This window comes from Pavona decussata, unplaced genomic scaffold (genome assembly GCF_977016875.1).
Source record: "Pavona decussata unplaced genomic scaffold, jaPavDecu1.1 SCAFFOLD_87, whole genome shotgun sequence".
In the NCBI taxonomy this organism is placed as follows: Eukaryota; Metazoa; Cnidaria; class Anthozoa; order Scleractinia; family Agariciidae; genus Pavona; species Pavona decussata.
The window spans coordinates 1,134,452-1,152,448 of record NW_028145504.1 but is presented as its reverse complement, the minus strand read 5'-3'; the positions used below and the strand labels follow the sequence as shown (position 1 = coordinate 1,152,448).

At 39.5% G+C, this 17,997-nt stretch overlaps 2 protein-coding genes across 3 annotated transcripts; both read right to left on the bottom strand.

Annotated features, from left to right (window-relative positions):
• Nucleotides 1-509: 509 nt before the first annotated feature.
• On the bottom strand, nt 510-7,048 carry LOC146474668 (chondroitin sulfate N-acetylgalactosaminyltransferase 1-like). 2 transcript variants are annotated; one of them, XR_014866040.1, is made up of 4 exons: nt 5,296-7,048; nt 2,754-2,910; nt 1,125-1,627; nt 510-702 (listed from the first exon to the last, which is right to left on the bottom strand). XR_014866040.1 is itself a non-coding variant. In XM_085116389.1 (3 exons), exons 1-3 carry the CDS (start codon nt 6,638-6,640, stop codon nt 1,429-1,431), a joined length of 1,701 nt encoding a protein of 566 aa, XP_084972515.1. In that variant the 5' UTR covers nt 6,641-7,048; the 3' UTR covers nt 510-1,428. The 2 variants fall into 2 exon arrangements, 1 of the variants encoding a protein (XP_084972515.1); XM_085116389.1 differs by having other exon boundaries at nt 510-1,627.
• Nucleotides 7,049-11,051: 4,003 nt separating this feature from the next.
• LOC146474667 (uncharacterized) lies at nt 11,052-17,797 on the bottom strand. Its single transcript, XM_085116388.1, has 3 exons — nt 17,506-17,797; nt 17,324-17,403; nt 11,052-12,728 (listed from the first exon to the last, which is right to left on the bottom strand). The coding sequence occupies exons 1-3, from the start codon at nt 17,582-17,584 to the stop codon at nt 12,174-12,176; spliced, it is 714 nt and encodes a 237-aa protein (XP_084972514.1). The 5' UTR covers nt 17,585-17,797; the 3' UTR covers nt 11,052-12,173.
• Nucleotides 17,798-17,997: the final 200 nt, after the last annotated feature.

Genomic DNA, 17,997 nt, shown 5'->3' with positions numbered 1-17,997 from the left:
TCGAGTTTACCAGAAATGATTAACAAGTGCTTTATTGAGAAACTTGAATGAAATCGGCTAACACTGGTTGAGGTTGAAACGATTTTTTTCTTATCTCCAAAATCCATTTTCAGACTATACTAAGCTAAATACCAATTCACTTTAGTGGCGATAAATCATGATTCCTTTGATCAGCGAACGAATTTTAGTGTCGGCAAAAAAGATCCAGTCTTCATCGCTCTTATGGATCTCTCTCTCTGTTTGAAACCTAACCAATCAGATCGCTTGAAAATCTAGTTTCACCAGGGCCTTTTGATGTCTCCTTCCAAACTTCTACAGGCCTGGTAGTCTCCTTCGCAGCCGCTCGGGCCGGAGTCACGCAACGCTCCCCGTCCCCACGCGGCCGCGTGTGAAGGAGACTACAGGCCTGGAGACCCTGGAGTAAAGCGTGATTGGCTTGCGACCATTCTAGAAAACAATAGAACAAACAACTGTACAATACCCCCAACCCTACAAACAATGGCAGCTGGTACACAATTAAAACAATATTTTATTACAAGCTTATCACAACTGGTACACTACTGCTTTTTCTTTTTTCTTTAACTTTGAAAATTGCAAAATTGCTATGAATTTCTTCTTTCACTTTGATTTAAGGTTATGAAAGTTGTTTTTCAAATGTTTTATTGGAAGCAGTCAAAATGAGTTGCAAGATCGTAAAATGTGCTATTTTTAGGGGCTGTTTACATGGAGGGAGGAAGATCCTAGCTCTTGGAAGATCCGAGAAGGCGGAAAAACTTTTCGTTTGTTTTACATGCAGAAATTTCGGCCGAAGTAGTCACCGAGTGGAGAAGGAAAAGAAGGATAACTGTTGGCCTTGAGCAGCTGAAAGCCCGGCTGCCGCCATGTTTGTTCTTTTTGTCCCTAGTACTAGGATACTCCTAGTGCTATTCCATGGGGCTAAGATCTTCCTAGTCCTAGGATCTTCCTATCTCTCAGCTAGGAAGTTCTTATCTCTACGAAGATCCTAGTGCTAGGGCCAAGTACAACTTTTTGCATGTAAACTGAATACAGAAAACATATGGCGCTAGTATGATCCGCCTTCTAGGATCTTCCTTGTGCTAGGATCTTCCTACATCCACGTAAACAGCCCATTAGTTTACTCCTCCCTCTCTAATAAGTAACAAAATGAGAAAACAGTACTGACAAACAGAAGATTTTAGGAACTTGAATTACTTGACTCATCCTCAGCGCCAGGGTTTTTGGGAGGGAAATTGTACGATGCAAACCAGCGATTGTTGTGGCTCTTGAATCATCTTCTGGAGAATCAGAATCTGCCATCTTGATTCAGCAGTCGTTCATTGTTTCCGATCCTTCTCACTTGAATGGCTTTGTCACGTGTTCAGGCATTCTCTTGTCACGTGCGCACGTGCTGTGTACTCTTGGAAACCATTAATCTCCATCATCCAGCTGTGAATCGGATTCGTACCTTTCTCTGAGTTTGCTCAGCTGCATTGCTATCTGAGTATGTGTTCCTTCCGCAAGAGCTTTGGAACCTAAACACGATCGATACTGCTCCGCGGACAGACTAGGATCACACTTTTTTTCGTGAAAAAAATGGAACAGGTCTCTGTCGGGCGCACGAATGATTCTGAAGGAGAAAGAGGGCGAAAATTAATACCATAAACATGTTGAGGAATGTTTTGAAATTTAGACACGTAACATTAGTGAGCCTGAAGGGGTTAGTTACAAAAATGTAAGTTTATCTACAAAAGTAAAAATCTACAACAGAAATGAATCAATTGATGGTTTGCATGTGACGTCATGGCGGCCATGTTGGTGGACAGGAGCAATAAGATCTTTCTCCTCTGGGAGTTCACTTCATTTTCATGTAAACTTTGTGAACAAATTTTCTTTTGTTTTGTCCACCAACATGGCGGCAATGCAAACCACCTATAAAATTAAAACCTTTAAAGGGACTTTAAAGAGAATTTGCTGATCTGAGATCCATGATGAGGGTATTCCATACGCTGGCAGCACTACAACTAAAGCTATCCTTTAGGTTAGGTATTCAGTTCTTGGTTGTGGTACGACCATTTTTTTCAAAGCGTCACGGAGATCGTAGGACGAGTTTTGGTAGTAAACATTTCACAGAGATAGGCCGGGGCGAGCTTATTGACGTATTTGTGCATCTTAAGGACGGTGCCTAGTATTGTTACTGCGCATACGTTCTGCGCATCGCGAGATACTCGGGTTTCCTATGGGTGGTTCCTACTTATACAGGAATATTTTTGCGCAGTTTAAAACTATACGGAGGAAGCAGAACTTAGCAAATGCTTTTGGTATCTCAAAAGAAAATTGGTGGTAACCATGTATTTTTCAGAGATAATTAAGCTTCAATTTAGGAAAAAATCCCATACATTGCTTTATATTTTGGCGTTTTTTAGATATATTATTGCTTAATTATCTCTGAAAAATGCGTGGTTGCCCCCAATTTTCTTTTTGGATTCCAATAGGCCTTGCTAAGATCTACTTTTCCCACATAGTCATAAGCCGCATAAAAATACTTCGGTATTAGTAGGCACCGTCCTTAAATTAACGTCTTTTTTTTCGTTCTCCAGGAAGCTAACATGTCCCAGCCAAGCGAATAAAGAAGATACTCAGAATTGGTGTCATAATTTGATCTAGTAATGACTTGAGCAGCACGATTTTGTAGTTTTTGAAGTTTTCACTAAAAATTCAAAAATACGTAAGATGCGGTCCTCAGTAAACTTTACCTCGTGTTGGGTTGAAGCAGATGTCTTTGGTGTAATACCAAATCTTCTGAGCCCCATCCTTCAATATTCAAATCAAACCCGCCAACTCGAAGGTAATCGGAACGGTATTGACAAGTCATTCCGAATCCGTAGACTCGCCAAAACCCGTGGGAACGCTCTGCGGAGAAAAGGAAGAATATGACGTAAGAGTCAAGTACCATACGTACATCCAATAACTGTTCTTTGGATGTACATGAAGGAACTAAGGCCCAGTTCCAAATTGAAGCAGCCGTTCTCAACTGATTCAGACGACGAACTTTTCATGTACTTAATTCAAGGTATTAGGTTCGACTCATGAAAAATTCGTCGTCTGAACTGGGCCTTTTTTAAATGGCTCTTCAATAAAAGAAATAGGAATGTCAGTTTGGGGGAGCAGGGATGGCGCATTGATGAGAGCGCTCGTCTCCCACCAATGTGGCCCGGGTTCGATTCCCGCTCTCGGCGTCACATGTGGGTTGAGTTTGTTGTTGGTTCTCGTCCTTGTTCCGAGAGGTTTTTCTCCAGGTTCTCCGGTTTTCCCCTCTCCTCAAAAACCAACATTTCCAAATTCCAGTTCGATCTGGATTATTGTCGAGAACTTATCATGGGTCTCTGGCTCGGGAGGTTGATCAAGCACTCCCCGTGTTATTGACGTTAAATAAATTACTTTACTTTGGCTTTAAGTTAAACGAAAAATGCACAGCACTTGTGAGAACAGTCATTCTCGGAGACTTTAGCCGCTTCGACTTCCTCCTGACCCGGCGACTATCTGCTCCTCGGTCTCCAAGGATGGAGAACAGTCTGCTATGTGATAAATTATTTTCTACTCAACTGCAGAAAAGAAATAACTATTGTGGTGACTCACGGTTTTCAAATGCTGTTTATTACAGTTATCAGTGGTTTGACAGACAAACAAGTTAAGGAAATTGAGCCATTCTGCATTCGCGTCGTTTGCGTACTTTAAAACAAAAGAATATTTGGCCACAGGCTCAACAGGAAATAGAGCGGTTTTCAGTTGAGTGCGGAAGTAATCTCTAGCGCTTAAAAATAAATTGCTTCAAATGATTTTGCCTTACTGCGCTCTGTGATTGGCTAGCAAAACTCGCGTCACTTTCTCAACCAATGAAAAGCAAAACCAAGCCCAATCGCGACTTACTCGCACGCGTTTTCCCGCGCTCGGCGACAATGAGATGTATTTTGCTTCGAATTACGTGAGTGGCTCATTTCGCTGTTTGTGTCTGTTGTAATTGGTCGTAACAATTACTTTGGCACTGGTTTTACGCAACTCGTTTGAAAACTGCTTTCTGCAATGTTCTCTTATTTATTAATTCTTTTGATTCATGCACAGTTCAAATGTGCCTTACTGTGGAATTCTCTTCCTGGTAGTATTAGGGCGATCAGATCAATTGGACAGTTTAAGACGGAAATCAACGGCGCACTTGAAACATTCGATTCCCACTCGGCAATCTTGTAAATCAGTTTTTTCTTTTATAGCCATTTTAATTTTTTCGAATGATTACTACTACTACTACTACTACTACTACTACTACTACTACTACTACCACCACCACCACCACCACCACCAGCACCACCACTACTACTACTACTACTACTACTACTACTACTACTACTACTACTACTACTACTACTACTACTACTACTACTACTACTACTACTACTACTAGTATATGAGTTTCATATCTTCTTTCTAAATAAGTGGAGATACTCGGGTCCGGTACGTTTGACACTCTCGTGTTTCTGTAAAGGCTCACGCACACTCTCCACTGAACCCCGCTGAAACTGAATCACGTTCTACTTCAGTAGAAATGCGCGCAAAATTGAATGCAAATATTAATCAGGATGGACACACATGCAATTTTACAACTGCGTGCAATATGTATCCACTGGCACTAGATGATGCACCGTCGTTCAGGGCCCAGAGAGTATCACGTCTTCGTTTCAACGCCCAGTTTATGGCACGCACTAAAGTCATGATTTCAACCCATGACCTCTGCGATGCCGGTGAAGTGCTCTACCAACTGAGCTATCAAGCTTAACTGGGAGCTGCTCATATTGTGTTTTCGTAATATACCCGACTGATGAGGATCAGTGAGTGAGTTCATTTGAGATATATGAAATGTCATAAGTTTGAACTACAAGTGAAATATTTAAGTCAAGAAAGAGACCTTCGCAGTTCTTAAAATAGGTACACAACTTACATGTAAGCAGTTGCGAAAGGAAATTGCAGCAAGGAAAAACTCATACTTGAACTTGGAACTAAACCATCTTCTCGATATTTTCTAAAATACTTCCAAGACGAGGTCATTCCAAATCAAAGTACGTGATCTAGCGTAATCCCCTAGAACCACCTCAGTCGTACCCAGGGCCTTTCAGCCATTAAATCCAACATGGCGGCCACTTGGTTTTGTAGCACCACGCTCAACCAATACTGGTATTGTGTTAAAACAACAAAAATGAAATGAAACGCAAAACTCTAAAAATAACATTGCAAATTAAAACTTACCAATTTTTAGTTGTTCTGAAGGCAGTGGAGTGTTACCATCTTCGTAGACATTCTTTGGATTATACAAACTAAATACCATTGGGTAATACACCTTCTTATCCGGCTCTGTGTACATGCGACAGCGGCGTAAAAACTCGGGTCGAAAAGTTATGTCCACATCGCAAAAGAACATCAAAACATTGCTTGGAGTTCCGCTCCAGTACATGACTCCATCGTGAAGCGCTCTGCCGCGAGAAAAAGGCTTATCCCGCATTATCAATTGATACTTTTTAAAACCATACGAAGCCTCGAGATCTTTAAGAGTTGATTTTACGCTGTTGAAGTCCGAAGCGCCGTACAAGACGACTGTCAGAAATACGTGCTTGTCGCTTTTGATGCACACTTCTATAAAAGTATCTATAAACTGTTGAAATCTTTCAAGTCTCCCAGACAAGGGTAGAATTAAGTTTATAAGTTCGCTGGGGTTTCTACCATCATTTGGGGCTGTCACTGGTTGCATAAGTCCTAAAGGACGAATTAGTCGAACTGTAATAAATTTATTTGAGGCAGGATCTTTGAAATAGAGCTCATAATCAATTCCCGCGTTGATATCGATTCTGTAAACTCCATCCACAACATTGTCACGACTCACACGGTACGAGGTGTTCGCGTTAATAAAGTTGATCGCAGTGTCCTGTGCTTCCAGGAAATGCTTTCTACCTGACTTAACTTTCCGCATATTGGCGTTTTGTCCGTGAAATATATAATCTTTCGGCCGCAAGGAAGCTGCGACCTCAAAGACGTGCGTTTTCGCAAAGCTTTGAAACTGCACGCGTTCGGACACTTGAATATCTTTTGATGGTATTTTAATTTTGGAGCCTGAATCATCTTTCGTAGAAACTGGAATTCGTTCGCTTCTTCCGCTGTTTTCCCCGACAGAATTGCTTTCCATTTCAGCCAAAAGTTCCGCGTTTTGAACTTTCAAATTTCCAACTTCTTGCTTGAATTTCTGCGCCTGTGATTTTTCTTTCTCTAATTGTGCAGTTAACCGATGAATTAGCTCTTCTTTCTGGTTAATGCGGGATTTTAATCTCTTGATTTCATTCTGTAAACGCGAATTCTGAGACCTTTCCATGTCGAGTTCTCTTCTTTTGATTTGCTCTTTGACTTCTTTTCTTTCTGAAACTGCTTCTTTTATTGAAGATTTCACATCATTTGACTTCGGAGCGTTCGCTGATTCATCGCGTAGTCGTTGCTTTTTGACCAATTCGCCACCATGACTGTAGATCTGATAAATCAGAACTATAGTTAAAACCAGCAGTGAATATAACGCTAGTCTTTGAAGTCGAACAGAAAAAATCGCCATTTCTATCACACGAAGTCATCTTCTTCTTTCCAAAAATCCCATTTCCCCGCAAAATGCCATCTTCCTTTGATTTATCAAGCTTCCTTGGAAGAAGTGAGAAGCAACGCACGTTTATCCAAGTAGGAACAGGTTCTTGGGCCGGTACCCGTTTTCCAGTCTAACTCACAAAGAACTGCTTTAACGCCCTGTAAGGTACAAGTGGTCTCAAATGGCCATTTTATCGCCGTTTTTAGCTTAATTTATCTGAAGTTCAAGTCGTGTTTGTCTTAAAATATCTTCACCAATATTCAATGAAACACGAAATGTACGCTGTTTTTCAATTTCAAAATTTATTTTGTCGCTCGTACTTTCGAACTTTTTACTACCCAATGAAGAAATTGCAAAATTGAAAACGAAGCAAACGATTGAATTGAAGAAATAAAAAATCTAAACAAGAGAAAGATTTGCTAAACTAAAATATATACCTAAAATTAAATATATTCTATTTGTGGAACGGAAACATTTCAATACTCAGATGGTATCTATAATGTTACACGTGTGTTTTTAAAGTGCTACATTTTTTACCACACTCTATAGGAAACCAGCGGAGCAATTAGTTTAAATAAAACAAGGGATGTAATTTGTTGTTTTTTTTATAAAAGTTTTTTGGCGAAAAAGTGAATGAGGAAAGAGAAACACGAGAGTGACTGGACGTTATCTTAAATTAATTAAATTGAGCCAAAAATATCGGCGATAACAGAAAATATTCTTCAATCACCAACATTTTGAAGAGAAAGTTCAAGGAACCCATCCAAGTTCATTTAAAAAAAGGTACTTTCACGCTGTTCAAACTGAAATATTGATCATTTGTAAAACGCTAACAATCGGCGCTACTTACTTTAAGACTAAAATTACTTAAAATACCCTATTACACATATTTCAAAATTTTTAAAACCCCAGTTACTTTTAAAATACCTTCCACATATAATGTAGAATTGTTAAAAAAGGAGTTATTTTGATATAGACCCTTCGTTAGTTGAGAGTTTCATTACGTGTTTAAAATTTTTCGCGACCTCTAACGCCATATCGTGAATTCTTGATTAAGTCATTGATATTGCGGGCACTCTTCTCAGTTCAACTGGCCACCATAATAGCGTAGTGTACAGGTGAATGAAAATTATTTATATTACAACTCACCCTTCCATTAAGCCAGTTTCCGGATCTTCGGGCACGGCCTTACTGTAATTGCCTCTCGCTATGGCAGATCACCCGAGAGCCATATCAGATGTACTGTATTGCATTGCATTGTTCATCTACTATATACACTGATATATGACTCAGCCAATAAAACGCAACGAATCAAAGCAGAACTGAATCACTTTAGTGATGTGTCTAGAGAGCTTAATTTTGTAAGGTGGCTGTTGGGGACAAAAGGTAGGGGGTGAGGGGGGGGGTGGGGATGAAGGTTTGTGTTGCAAACAGAAATATAGGGCAAATAGGCCATTTCCGAGTTGCTGTGAACCTCATTGTGAAAGCGAGGCTAAGTGCAAAATTGTTGTTATGAAAATTAGTTTTCATTCATATGCAAACAAATCTCATTTTCATTTGAAAAGCTTTTGCACTTAGCCTCGCTTTCATAATGAGGTACGGAGCAATTTGGAAATGGCCTATTTGTTATTAATCATGATATTTCAGTTCTTCTAGTCATTTTGTTTATTTAGTTTCGCCACCTCCGCCGTTGGGATCAGTCTGCCGTTAATATTTTCTATATGAGAATAGAGAGATTCATCCCTCTGACGATTAAATAAATTCTCACTACCAGTCCCTTAACAAAAATACGAGAACAGTGAGGAGAATCTGCGTGTTCATATTCAATCTCGTTCCCTGAAACTGCGATTCTTTTGGTCAGGAGAAAAGGGTAGGTACGTTGTGTATGGACCGTATAGTGTACCGACGGGTAACGAAGGCACTGCAGACGAGATTTGGTCATATTGAGTTTTATCTGTTCAGCCACCATTTTGATTTTACTACACCCCATGCAATTCGAATGGAAATCTAGAATTGAGTCAATAATTGGTTAGAAACTCCGAGCTATTTCGTAACTTTCCAACTCTCCCAAACCTCCTGGTTTAGAACTCTGTTCCTGAGACTTCCTTCAAGCTAACAGCTTATAAATTCCGACTCCCTCTGTTTGGCTTAATCTGATTTTTTATACACGAAATAATATCATTTTTACAGAATTTTAAACAAACTACAGTCAACTCTCGCCATGCGGACACCTCACTATTACGGACACCCCAATAATACGGACAGCAACTAAATCCCTAGAAAAAATAAATTGCAGACGTTTGACTGAAATAAATTCTCGCTATTACGCACTCTCGCTATTAAGGACACTAACTCGCGGTCCTGAGGGCTTCCGCAATAAAAGGAGTTGACTGTACGTGCATTTTAGGTTAGCATTTGAAGGGCATCAGTAACAATTCAGGGGCGGGTTGTTCAAAAGCTGATTAACGCTAATCTACGATTAAAAGTTAATCGAGGTTTTCATCTCGCTCTTTAAAAGTGATTTCAAAGCCTAATTTCAAGCTAAAGGTAAAGAAAAGTCTAAGTGAAAACTGAGGGCAAAAACTCTTTTGGAAGAATCTTTATTGATTAGTTATTAAACTCCAATCAAAGTTCACGTTAGTCCAGGATTAGCTTAATCGGGCTTTGAACAACTGGGCCCAGACTGTTTTGCTGCTTTGTGGTAGCCTGCGAGCAAACTTTCTATTTGGTCAGCAGTGCCCGCCCCAATCCTCTCGCAGAGTTGCTTGAATTTTATTGTGGTTAGAGGCATCAAATCTTACAGAGACGCAAATTTCGAACAAATCTGCAAATATAGCCACAGCTGGGGCGTTCCTATAGGTCGGGAGCGATAAGAGGTGCCCGGCGGCTGTATTCGTAGGCCGGGTAATTTCGAACAAATAGATAAGGGGATTTGTTGGTGCTGCGACGGTTGGGGAGTGGAATCGAATGTTTATGGTAGAGCTAAGGTAATTTGACCACAGTAGAAATTCGAGTGCCAGCACTTGAATCTGATTACCTTATCAAGTCTGTTGATAAAACCGAACATTAACTTCAAACAAATGATGCATCAGAAAATTTACTGATGTTTATGGTAGATTTGTTAAGTGAATCCACGAAAATCCTACCGAGCGTTAGTCCTCGTAAGGAAATGAGAGACCGCGCACCAGGCAAAGAAAAAATCTTTAACTTCGGCGGGAATCAAATCCACGACCTCCGGATTTGATCGTCCATTGCGCTACCGACTGAACTATGAGGCCAGCTGGAAACAAGTCGTGTTAAATGAATTTTGTGTCGCTAGCACAAAGGACACAATTGATGCAGTCAAACATTCCACCTAGGGAAAATGGAAAGGTATCAGAAAACTCTTCTTTAGCTTTTGTACAGCGGTCTCCAATCCTTGAAAAAACAAATCGGACATGAGCGTGTCCCTCACGAAAGTGAAAGGGTGTGCGCATGCGCAAGCTAAAGGTTCTTCAGTTTTTTCCGTCGGCAGTAATTGAAACAACAAAACATACTTTTCACTCAGATTTCTTTACCAAACTTATGAAAATGTAATTTTAATTCTGACAAATACAAAAATTAACATTAAATATCTGTAGAGTCACCTTGCGTGAGCGCTCTTCTATTTGAAAGAACACATAGAAAAAAACTATTTTGAATTAATCTGGTGCAATATCATAAGTTATTGTATTCCTTGCCTCGGACCCAGGCGTCTCTCTTGTTATGCAAATTCAAGCGCAGAGGAGCGTGCGCTTCGCAGTTGCTAAAATGCAAACTCGGGGCCTGAGAACGATGCAGTTTGTGTCCATAAGTCAACTCTAAATGCAGCCTTTATTATGTACTGTAGGGAGGTGAAGAGCAACTATGACATGATCACTGTGCCCTCAAATGGTTCTGTTTTCATGTGAAATCTCATTTTTTTGGGTACAAAAGCTCCAGTTTTAAATCACTTTTAAAGAAAAACACAACATTCTTGTATTGCTCCAAATTTTTTAACATTTTAGCTCTGTTTTCATGATGTACTCTTCACCACCAAATCTTTCATCACCTTTTTCTGCCTGTAGAGTTTTAATCAGCGCAACCGAGTGGTGGCAATGGCTGTTAAAACTATTAGTCATATAGAAACTTAACGAATCTAAGGCTCTATAGAATTAGCTTTCAAACTTAGCAAAGCGTTGAATGCAATAAAAAAAACCTTAATATTTTAATTGGTACAAAAGCAAAGCAAATGCTATTTTAAAACAATAATGCAGCCAAAGTATGAACTTGACAATATATTCGAAAATATAAGATATATATTAAATGAACCCTTATAGCCTATTCAGTATTAAGTCGTAAAATTAAATATCCTGTTTTTTTTTCATAGCTACTTTGTTTCCTTTTCCTTGTGTTCAATGTAGCGAAAGCTAATAGCGCGGTTTCCAATTGAGTGTCGTAAAACCAAAACTAAAGTAATTACTCTGGCCAATCGCAACAGATGTAAACAACACAACGAGCCAATCAGAATTCGAAGCAAATACATGTAACTGGTGCCAAGCGCGGGAAAACGCGTGCGGCGAAAACACGATTGGTTTTGGTTTGGATTTCCATTGGTTGAGAATTGGAAACCGCTCTAATTAACTTACAAACCTGAATTGTGTGTCCTAGTACAGTACACACTAGTTTACAGCGACAATATAAAAGAAAAACAATGGACTTAGCTTAAAAGGACTATGTCAGCTGGGGCACATGCGCAGTAAAATTACGGTTGAGATTAATTTGCATACAACTCGTCGCGGGATTTTTGCTTTCCGTTATTGCAAAAGCTTTCAAAAATATCGCAACAAACAGCTTCTGTAATTACTAAAGAACGTTTGTAAATAGAACGTTCAGTTGACTTTCCGAAGATAAACGCGATCCACACAGATTTAGCGACGGTATTTGAAAAAGTTGAGCCAACGATTTCAAAGTGTTTCTCATCAACGCGCGCATGCGCCTGGCGTGACATAGTCCCTTATATTATAATTAATGTACGAGGCGCAAAAGTCTAACAGCTTTAAAGGGACAATGTTCCGAGGATTTTGTGGCTGTTTTGTCAAAAATGTTCAAAATCCGTCATCAATAAATTCCCTTTCCTCATGAGCAGAACGCCCCTATAACAGATAGAAAGGAAAGTTTCTGGCGAAACAAACCTTTACAAGTTTTTAGCGAGTTTTGCTCAACATAATCCCAGAACTTGAATGATTATGAAGATTATTCTTTTTACGTTGCTAGTGGTGTTAATGTGAAAGTGCCACTAAAACTAGCTGACATGTCCCTGATCGTCCCTTTGGACGAAGTTGAAAACTATCTACGGATTCTAGTTGCGACGCAATACGTTAATACACCTTTGCCCTTCGTGACGTCAAGTAAAGCTAATGTCAATTGGATCCCAGCCCTGAAGGCGACAAAATCCTTAGAATTTTTCTTATTGTTTGTGTTCTTACTTTTGAACTTCCTTTGTTAGCTAATCGTCGGCAAAACCTTTCAACAATTCCTCCCACTCCTGCAACTTGGGATCATCTGGCTCCTGTGCCTTTCTCATGCTCTGGTCGCTGTTTCGGTCCTTGTCAATGACCTCGTCCAGTTTCTCGTGAAGAGCCTTCGCACGATCTCTCAGAATCAGCATTGTTTTCAGATCAATGGAGTGAACCTTCTCGGAATCATCTTTCGGAAGAATGGAGTGCTGGTACCCTCGTCTTTCGTGGCTAACCTGTGATCCACGTCTTTCAGGAACAGAAGGTTGCCTCTGTTCATTGGCTTGGCTGGTGTCACCGTCACCTTCACCTCGGCCACTCATCCACCATCTTTTCTGTGCGAAATGTTCTGGCACTTCAGCTTCAGAATATACTTCTGGTGGCACGGGTTTCTGGTTCATTTTTCTGTTCTCTGTAAGCTCGGAACCAGGTTTCTTATGAATAATGATGTCTCGGGATTCAGGAGCAATGAGCCCAGGTTGTTTCATGAAAAACCTTCTCTGGATTGAGTGGGGTTCCACTGTTTCGTTTCTTAGCTCATGGAACTGTTGCAATTAAAACAAAAAACGTCAATGTTTTGTCTATTGTAGACTGCGTATTGTCTCTAAAACACATCAATAGAGCACGAGAAAATAAATGCCCATATGCTGAGGACGATCATCTATCAATTGTTTCTACGAGAAGTCAATTTCGCCTGTTGCGCTCTCTCGACCTCTCCTGAGGAAATGAGAGACTAGTTTTTTAATCTGGACCTGAAAATTAGGGCAGATAGTCCTCCACGATCTTATATCGTCCTCATCATAGGTTACAGAGGCACAAGAACAGTCTGGAATTTGAAAGTCAGCGTTGTAGAATGTGGAGTATTTTCTCGAGTACACGCGCAACGTGGGCGCTTTTTAGACAGACTGTGAATTTAAAGTAGTCATTATACAGTGGAACGAATACGGACGCAAAAGGGACAAGCAAAAGTGTCCGTCAAGTATTAAGCGGGCGTCAGAATAAGCGTCATTGACGCATGTTTTATCGATATTAAGACTAAGGCATACCATTTAAAAGCAACAGAACGGTGTTTAATTTCTGAACTATAACTTAACTTTAAACTGAAGAAACCTTACGCTCATTCAAATAGTCTCACACTAAAATTAATGTTCACCCAGTGCTTCAAACACGAATGACAACGTAATCATTTACAATATAGTCTGTGACTTTGCGCTGCACTGACATTTTCAGTTCAGTTGTGGTGCAGCCAGACGGACTAAATATTAGACAATTACAGGAAAATTTATACAGTGTGCGGCACAAAGTCAGTGTCCGTAAAGCGAGAGGTTAGCTTTTGTTAGGGTGTGACTCGGGTCACAGAAAAGTGTCCGTTGTTCGTATTAAGGCTAATGTAAGAAAAACATAGTTTAGCTTTTGGTCGGGAACAAACACGATTGTCATGTAATAAGCGGGTGTCCGTAAAGCGGGCTTCCCTGAATTCTTTTTGGATGAACAGAAGAGAAACGCTTCGATCATGAATCCTCTTTCGGTGACAGGACTTCATACGTATTTACAAATGTTTGGTTTATCAACATCGTCGGAGACAGGGACAGCTAGTCGGGAGGAAGGGAGTTTCATGTGCGAACGTTTACAACAAGATCAGGGGAACCTCTGGACACGTCTACTCTTACTCTTATTCTTGGCATTGGAAAGTTTTCTCACATTACACCGGCGCTTTATGAGCTGCACTGGCTGCTAGTTTCTTTGCGTATTGACTATAAGATTTTACTTTTGACTTTCAAATGTATTTATGGCCTAGCGCCAACTTATCTTAGCGATCTTATTAGTATAAAATCGAATTCATTTCACAATCTTAGGTCTACTGGTAAGCCCTTATTGGACCATCCCAAGGGAAAGATGCTTACAACATTGGGAGCAAGATCATTCTCAGCAGCAGCTCCGAAACTCTGGAATGAGCTACCTTTGGAGCTTCGTCAAGCAACATCACTTGACAGTTTTAAATCTCAACTTAAAACATTTCTTTTTAAGAAGTATTTTTATAGTTTGTAACTTAGTTTATTTTATTCTTACGGTAATGTATTTTCGTTTTCTTTTAAACATATGATTCTAAAGCGCTATTGATCAGCACATGTAAATACGCGCTATATAAATTGGTAAATTATTGTTATTATAATTATTATTATTATTATTATTATTATTATTATTATTATTATTATTATTATTATTATTATTATTATTATTATTATTATTATTATTACCGAAGTAGTTCGAAAAGCATTTGAATTCCCTACTTTTGATCGACCAGATTCAAATGCTTCTGGAACATTTCTGGAACTGATTGGTAAGAGTAAGCGCCCAGTGGCTCTCCTGGTCTTGCTGTAAACTTTCTCCCATGAAAATCTCTTCCTCCCGACTAGCTGCCCATTGGTCTCCGAGTTGTTAATAACTTAAGGCCGCGAAAATGGCCACCGTAAAGAGAATCAGGTGCTAACGTTTCGAGCGTTTGCCCTTCGTCAGTTTCCGTAGTTTCTTTACAACCTAACCCCTTTATCCATATGGATTTATAATCCGTTTTCTTATTTTTTTTAAAAGAAATAGCTTGATTTCTTTTTTCTTTTAATTTAATCCGGATTTGGATTTTCCCAAAGAAGTTCATCCTTGAATTTTAATTTCGGTTCAAGTCACGCCTTTGTTTCATTAATTGCAAATGATTTGTTTATTGGGGGATAAAGCGAAATTCCGTTATTTGGTGGAATAACGAAACATTGATTTACAAGAAAACGTTTTTAGACTCCAAAACTGGGAAGCCGTCCCATCAAAGTTCTTCATGCCTAAAATTATTCAACTTTCAAAATTTTCCTTGTTCAGTATTTGCATCGAACTTCAATTATGATAATGTTATTGCACGCATATAACTCGATAAACAAACAAATTCGAAATAATTGTTTTTCTTTAAGAACAAGAATCGTTGCTGTTACTTACCGTTTCGTGTACTTCTTAAAAACGGCTTAAATAATAGTATCGCCATGAGCCATCAGTTCATCTTGTTCTTGACGCAAATTGTAAGCAACGGAGTCGACTTCTTTTACGAGCAGAATTTGCAATTGTTAAAATTTACGCCTTCCTGGCGCCGGAATTTGGTTGCGACACAACTCGCTGCTATATAACGATCGGTTATGTCTTGAGGGCTTATAGTAAATACCGAGTTTAAAACCCTCAATATCAGTTTAACGGTTCTACTTATAATCATACACACCCACTGGAGACAGCCTGAGCGCTCGAAACGTCTTCTTTCTTTCTGTTTTCTCGCTAACCCCCAAACCTTTTAAATCCGCGTGAAATGTCCCGCCTCTCAAAGAGAGAAACGAATATTCGGTTTTATGCTTTGAGTTTAAAAGGTAATTTGGCCACTGTAAAGACATTCGAGAGCTGTTATTTTGAGAGTAAGTCCTTCGTCTTTGCTCTAAAAAAGGGCTAACTTTCGAAAAATCAGATCACGAACCTCCTTACTGTGGCCAAATTACTTTATCAACTGAATTCAATAAACCGTGGATATTTTTGTTTGGAACGAAACGTGTATCTAAGTCTTTTATCATTTTTGCATCCAAGTTTTCCATTTTTGGTTCTCTATACAGCTTCCTATCTCCTATCCGCGCTCAGCGCAGAAAATAAAAGAAGACGCTTGCATAGACGCGAAATGTTTTGCTTTTTGTTTTTGATACTCGGTTAAAATTAGTGGCTTTATGTATTTCATCAGAGAAGACCACTTGATAAGTCAAGAGGCTCTTAGCTACAAGCCGTTACGAGTTCGTTTGAATACTAAGTGCCTTCAAGTTTAACGTTCTTTCTGTGCTGTAGGCCGTGAAAGACAAGCATATGTCATTTAGTAGACGTTGAAATGTTTGCTTATTTTGCCAGAGGCTGTTTTCGTGCTTAGCCGCACCTTCGCCGCGTCCACCACGCGCTCCCGATCCCCCCGTTATTAACCTCTGACACCTTGGGAATATGGATTAATTAAGTTTGGAAAATGTGAAATACTAATAAAATTTAAAATTAAATTTTGGACCAACTAATGATTTCATATAGGGTGTTCCACAAGGTCCTAAAACAGGGTGTAAAACGCAGAGAAATAAAAATTTTATAATTTTAACTATAAATAAAAGATGTTTTCCATTCATTTATTCCTAATGTTTTTTGGACGATTTAATAATATTGTTTTAATGGCGTGAAAACATTTTTGTAGCTTTTTGCACTAATGGACTCTTGATGACAACTTGATGGAACAAAAACCGCACGCGTAGGCGATGCAATCCATTGCGATATTTTAGGATCGCACCTCTTTGTTTGACTTTTAATTTTCATTTCATTGGGACTCAACTACGATTAACAAGTCGTAAAAATTGGGCTTTGGTTTAACGCTCTAATGAAATCGAATGCGGGGCGGTGAGATAATTATGCAAACACAACAATCTGCAGCGTGGCGTGTTTTTCTAGAGGCTACATTCATTGTTTGTTTGAGTCGATATGTTTTCTTTCACAGCAAAGATTTAGAACACCCGTGAACATTCACCTAAGCGATGACAAAACAAGTGACACGAAAAACGATATTTTGGAAAAAGTCGTTCGTTCGCAATTCTAAATTTCCCGCTCTTTAGGTTGCGCGTTTTCAAGCTCTGTTGCAAGCGACCGAGTTTGCGAGTTTTGAATGAGAGACGGTCAGTAAAATTCTAAGCAAATACAGGGTGCGTCACGACGCTGACCTCTCGAACAATTAAGATGCAATATTGGCACGCTTGTACCTGTATTTTGGATAACAGTTTAGGGACCCGAGCTGTGGTCCGCCTAAAAATCGGGCGGACTGTTACGCCTCAGATGTAAGGCATCTCTGAACGTATAAATCAGAAAACTGCTTTTGCGCTATTCACTTGACGTCTTCGTGTTCTATCAAGTGTTTGCTCCAAGCAATGAACAAAACATGATAATCAAAGGAACTGAATTAAACAGAGACGAACGGGGTATCCGTTGTTTTCAGCACAATGTGTAACATTCTTTCAAACTCGAGTGAATTGAAGAAAAAAGCAACCTTAATGGAAAATATAAAAATTAAAAAAAAAAAAAGGAAAAAGGAAATCAGTATTACCTCTTTGGCCGACGGCATTGCTGCGCGGAAGGTTTTTTCCACGAACTTGTGTTCTTGGGTTTTCCCTGTAGAGGAATCCGCTGCCATGAGATTAAAGAAAAACATGGGAAATTAATTTCAACAGTCCTAAAATCTTTGCTGAAGAATCATTTACAAGACGAGTTGAGAGCAAAACGCAATACCTGGAAAAGCAGAAGAAACCTGGAGGCTTGCGAGAGCAAGGAGCAGCGGAAAGAGGACTCTGATGTTACCACTACTCATCTTGGCGGCGAAATGAAAATTTGAATCTGTGTAACGGGTTTACAACGTTTGACGTTTGATGTGTGGAATGCGATATCGTTGATGACAGACGGAAGTGATGATCTTATAACTTGTCTTCACCAATCTCAGCTGGCGTATTGCAGAGTTGCACTCTTGAAGTCAGCTTCGCGCGAAAGTGTTTGACTTCTCGTGCGGTGGACTTTAATATTGGGCTTTAAAGCGACTATTTAAAAGGCGTCAAAACCTATTCAATTCAATAGAAAAGCTACATTTTTAGTCTCCATAGAAACCAAAATACATAAGGACGCCGCGTGATCTGTGCGGTGTTGTCATCTCTCGAAATTGATTTACACCGTAATGTCACAAAAACTTTTATTTATACGAGCGTACTTAATAGTTTTAAAGGGAATTTC

What these genes read in the sequence shown, in the direction of transcription:
- LOC146474667 (XM_085116388.1), bottom strand. Translation starts at nt 17,584, where the DNA reads ATGAGTAGTGGTAACATCAGAGTCCTCTTTCCGCTGCTCCTTGCTCTC. An exon ending in GGTTTCTTCTGCTTTTCCAG is followed by an intron (nt 17,404 to 17,505) that starts GTATTGCGTTTT and finishes ATCTCATGGCAG; the next exon opens with CGGATTCCTCTACAGGGAAA. An exon ending in CAATGCCGTCGGCCAAAGAG is followed by an intron (nt 12,729 to 17,323) that starts GTAATACTGATT and finishes TAATTGCAACAG; the next exon opens with TTCCATGAGCTAAGAAACGA.
- LOC146474668 (XM_085116389.1), bottom strand. Translation starts at nt 6,640, where the DNA reads ATGGCGATTTTTTCTGTTCGACTTCAAAGACTAGCGTTATATTCACTG. An exon ending in TTCAGAACAACTAAAAATTG is followed by an intron (nt 2,911 to 5,295) that starts GTAAGTTTTAAT and finishes TTTTCTCCGCAG; the next exon opens with AGCGTTCCCACGGGTTTTGG. An exon ending in CTGCTTCAACCCAACACGAG is followed by an intron (nt 1,628 to 2,753) that starts GTAAAGTTTACT and finishes TTTCTCCTTCAG; the next exon opens with AATCATTCGTGCGCCCGACA.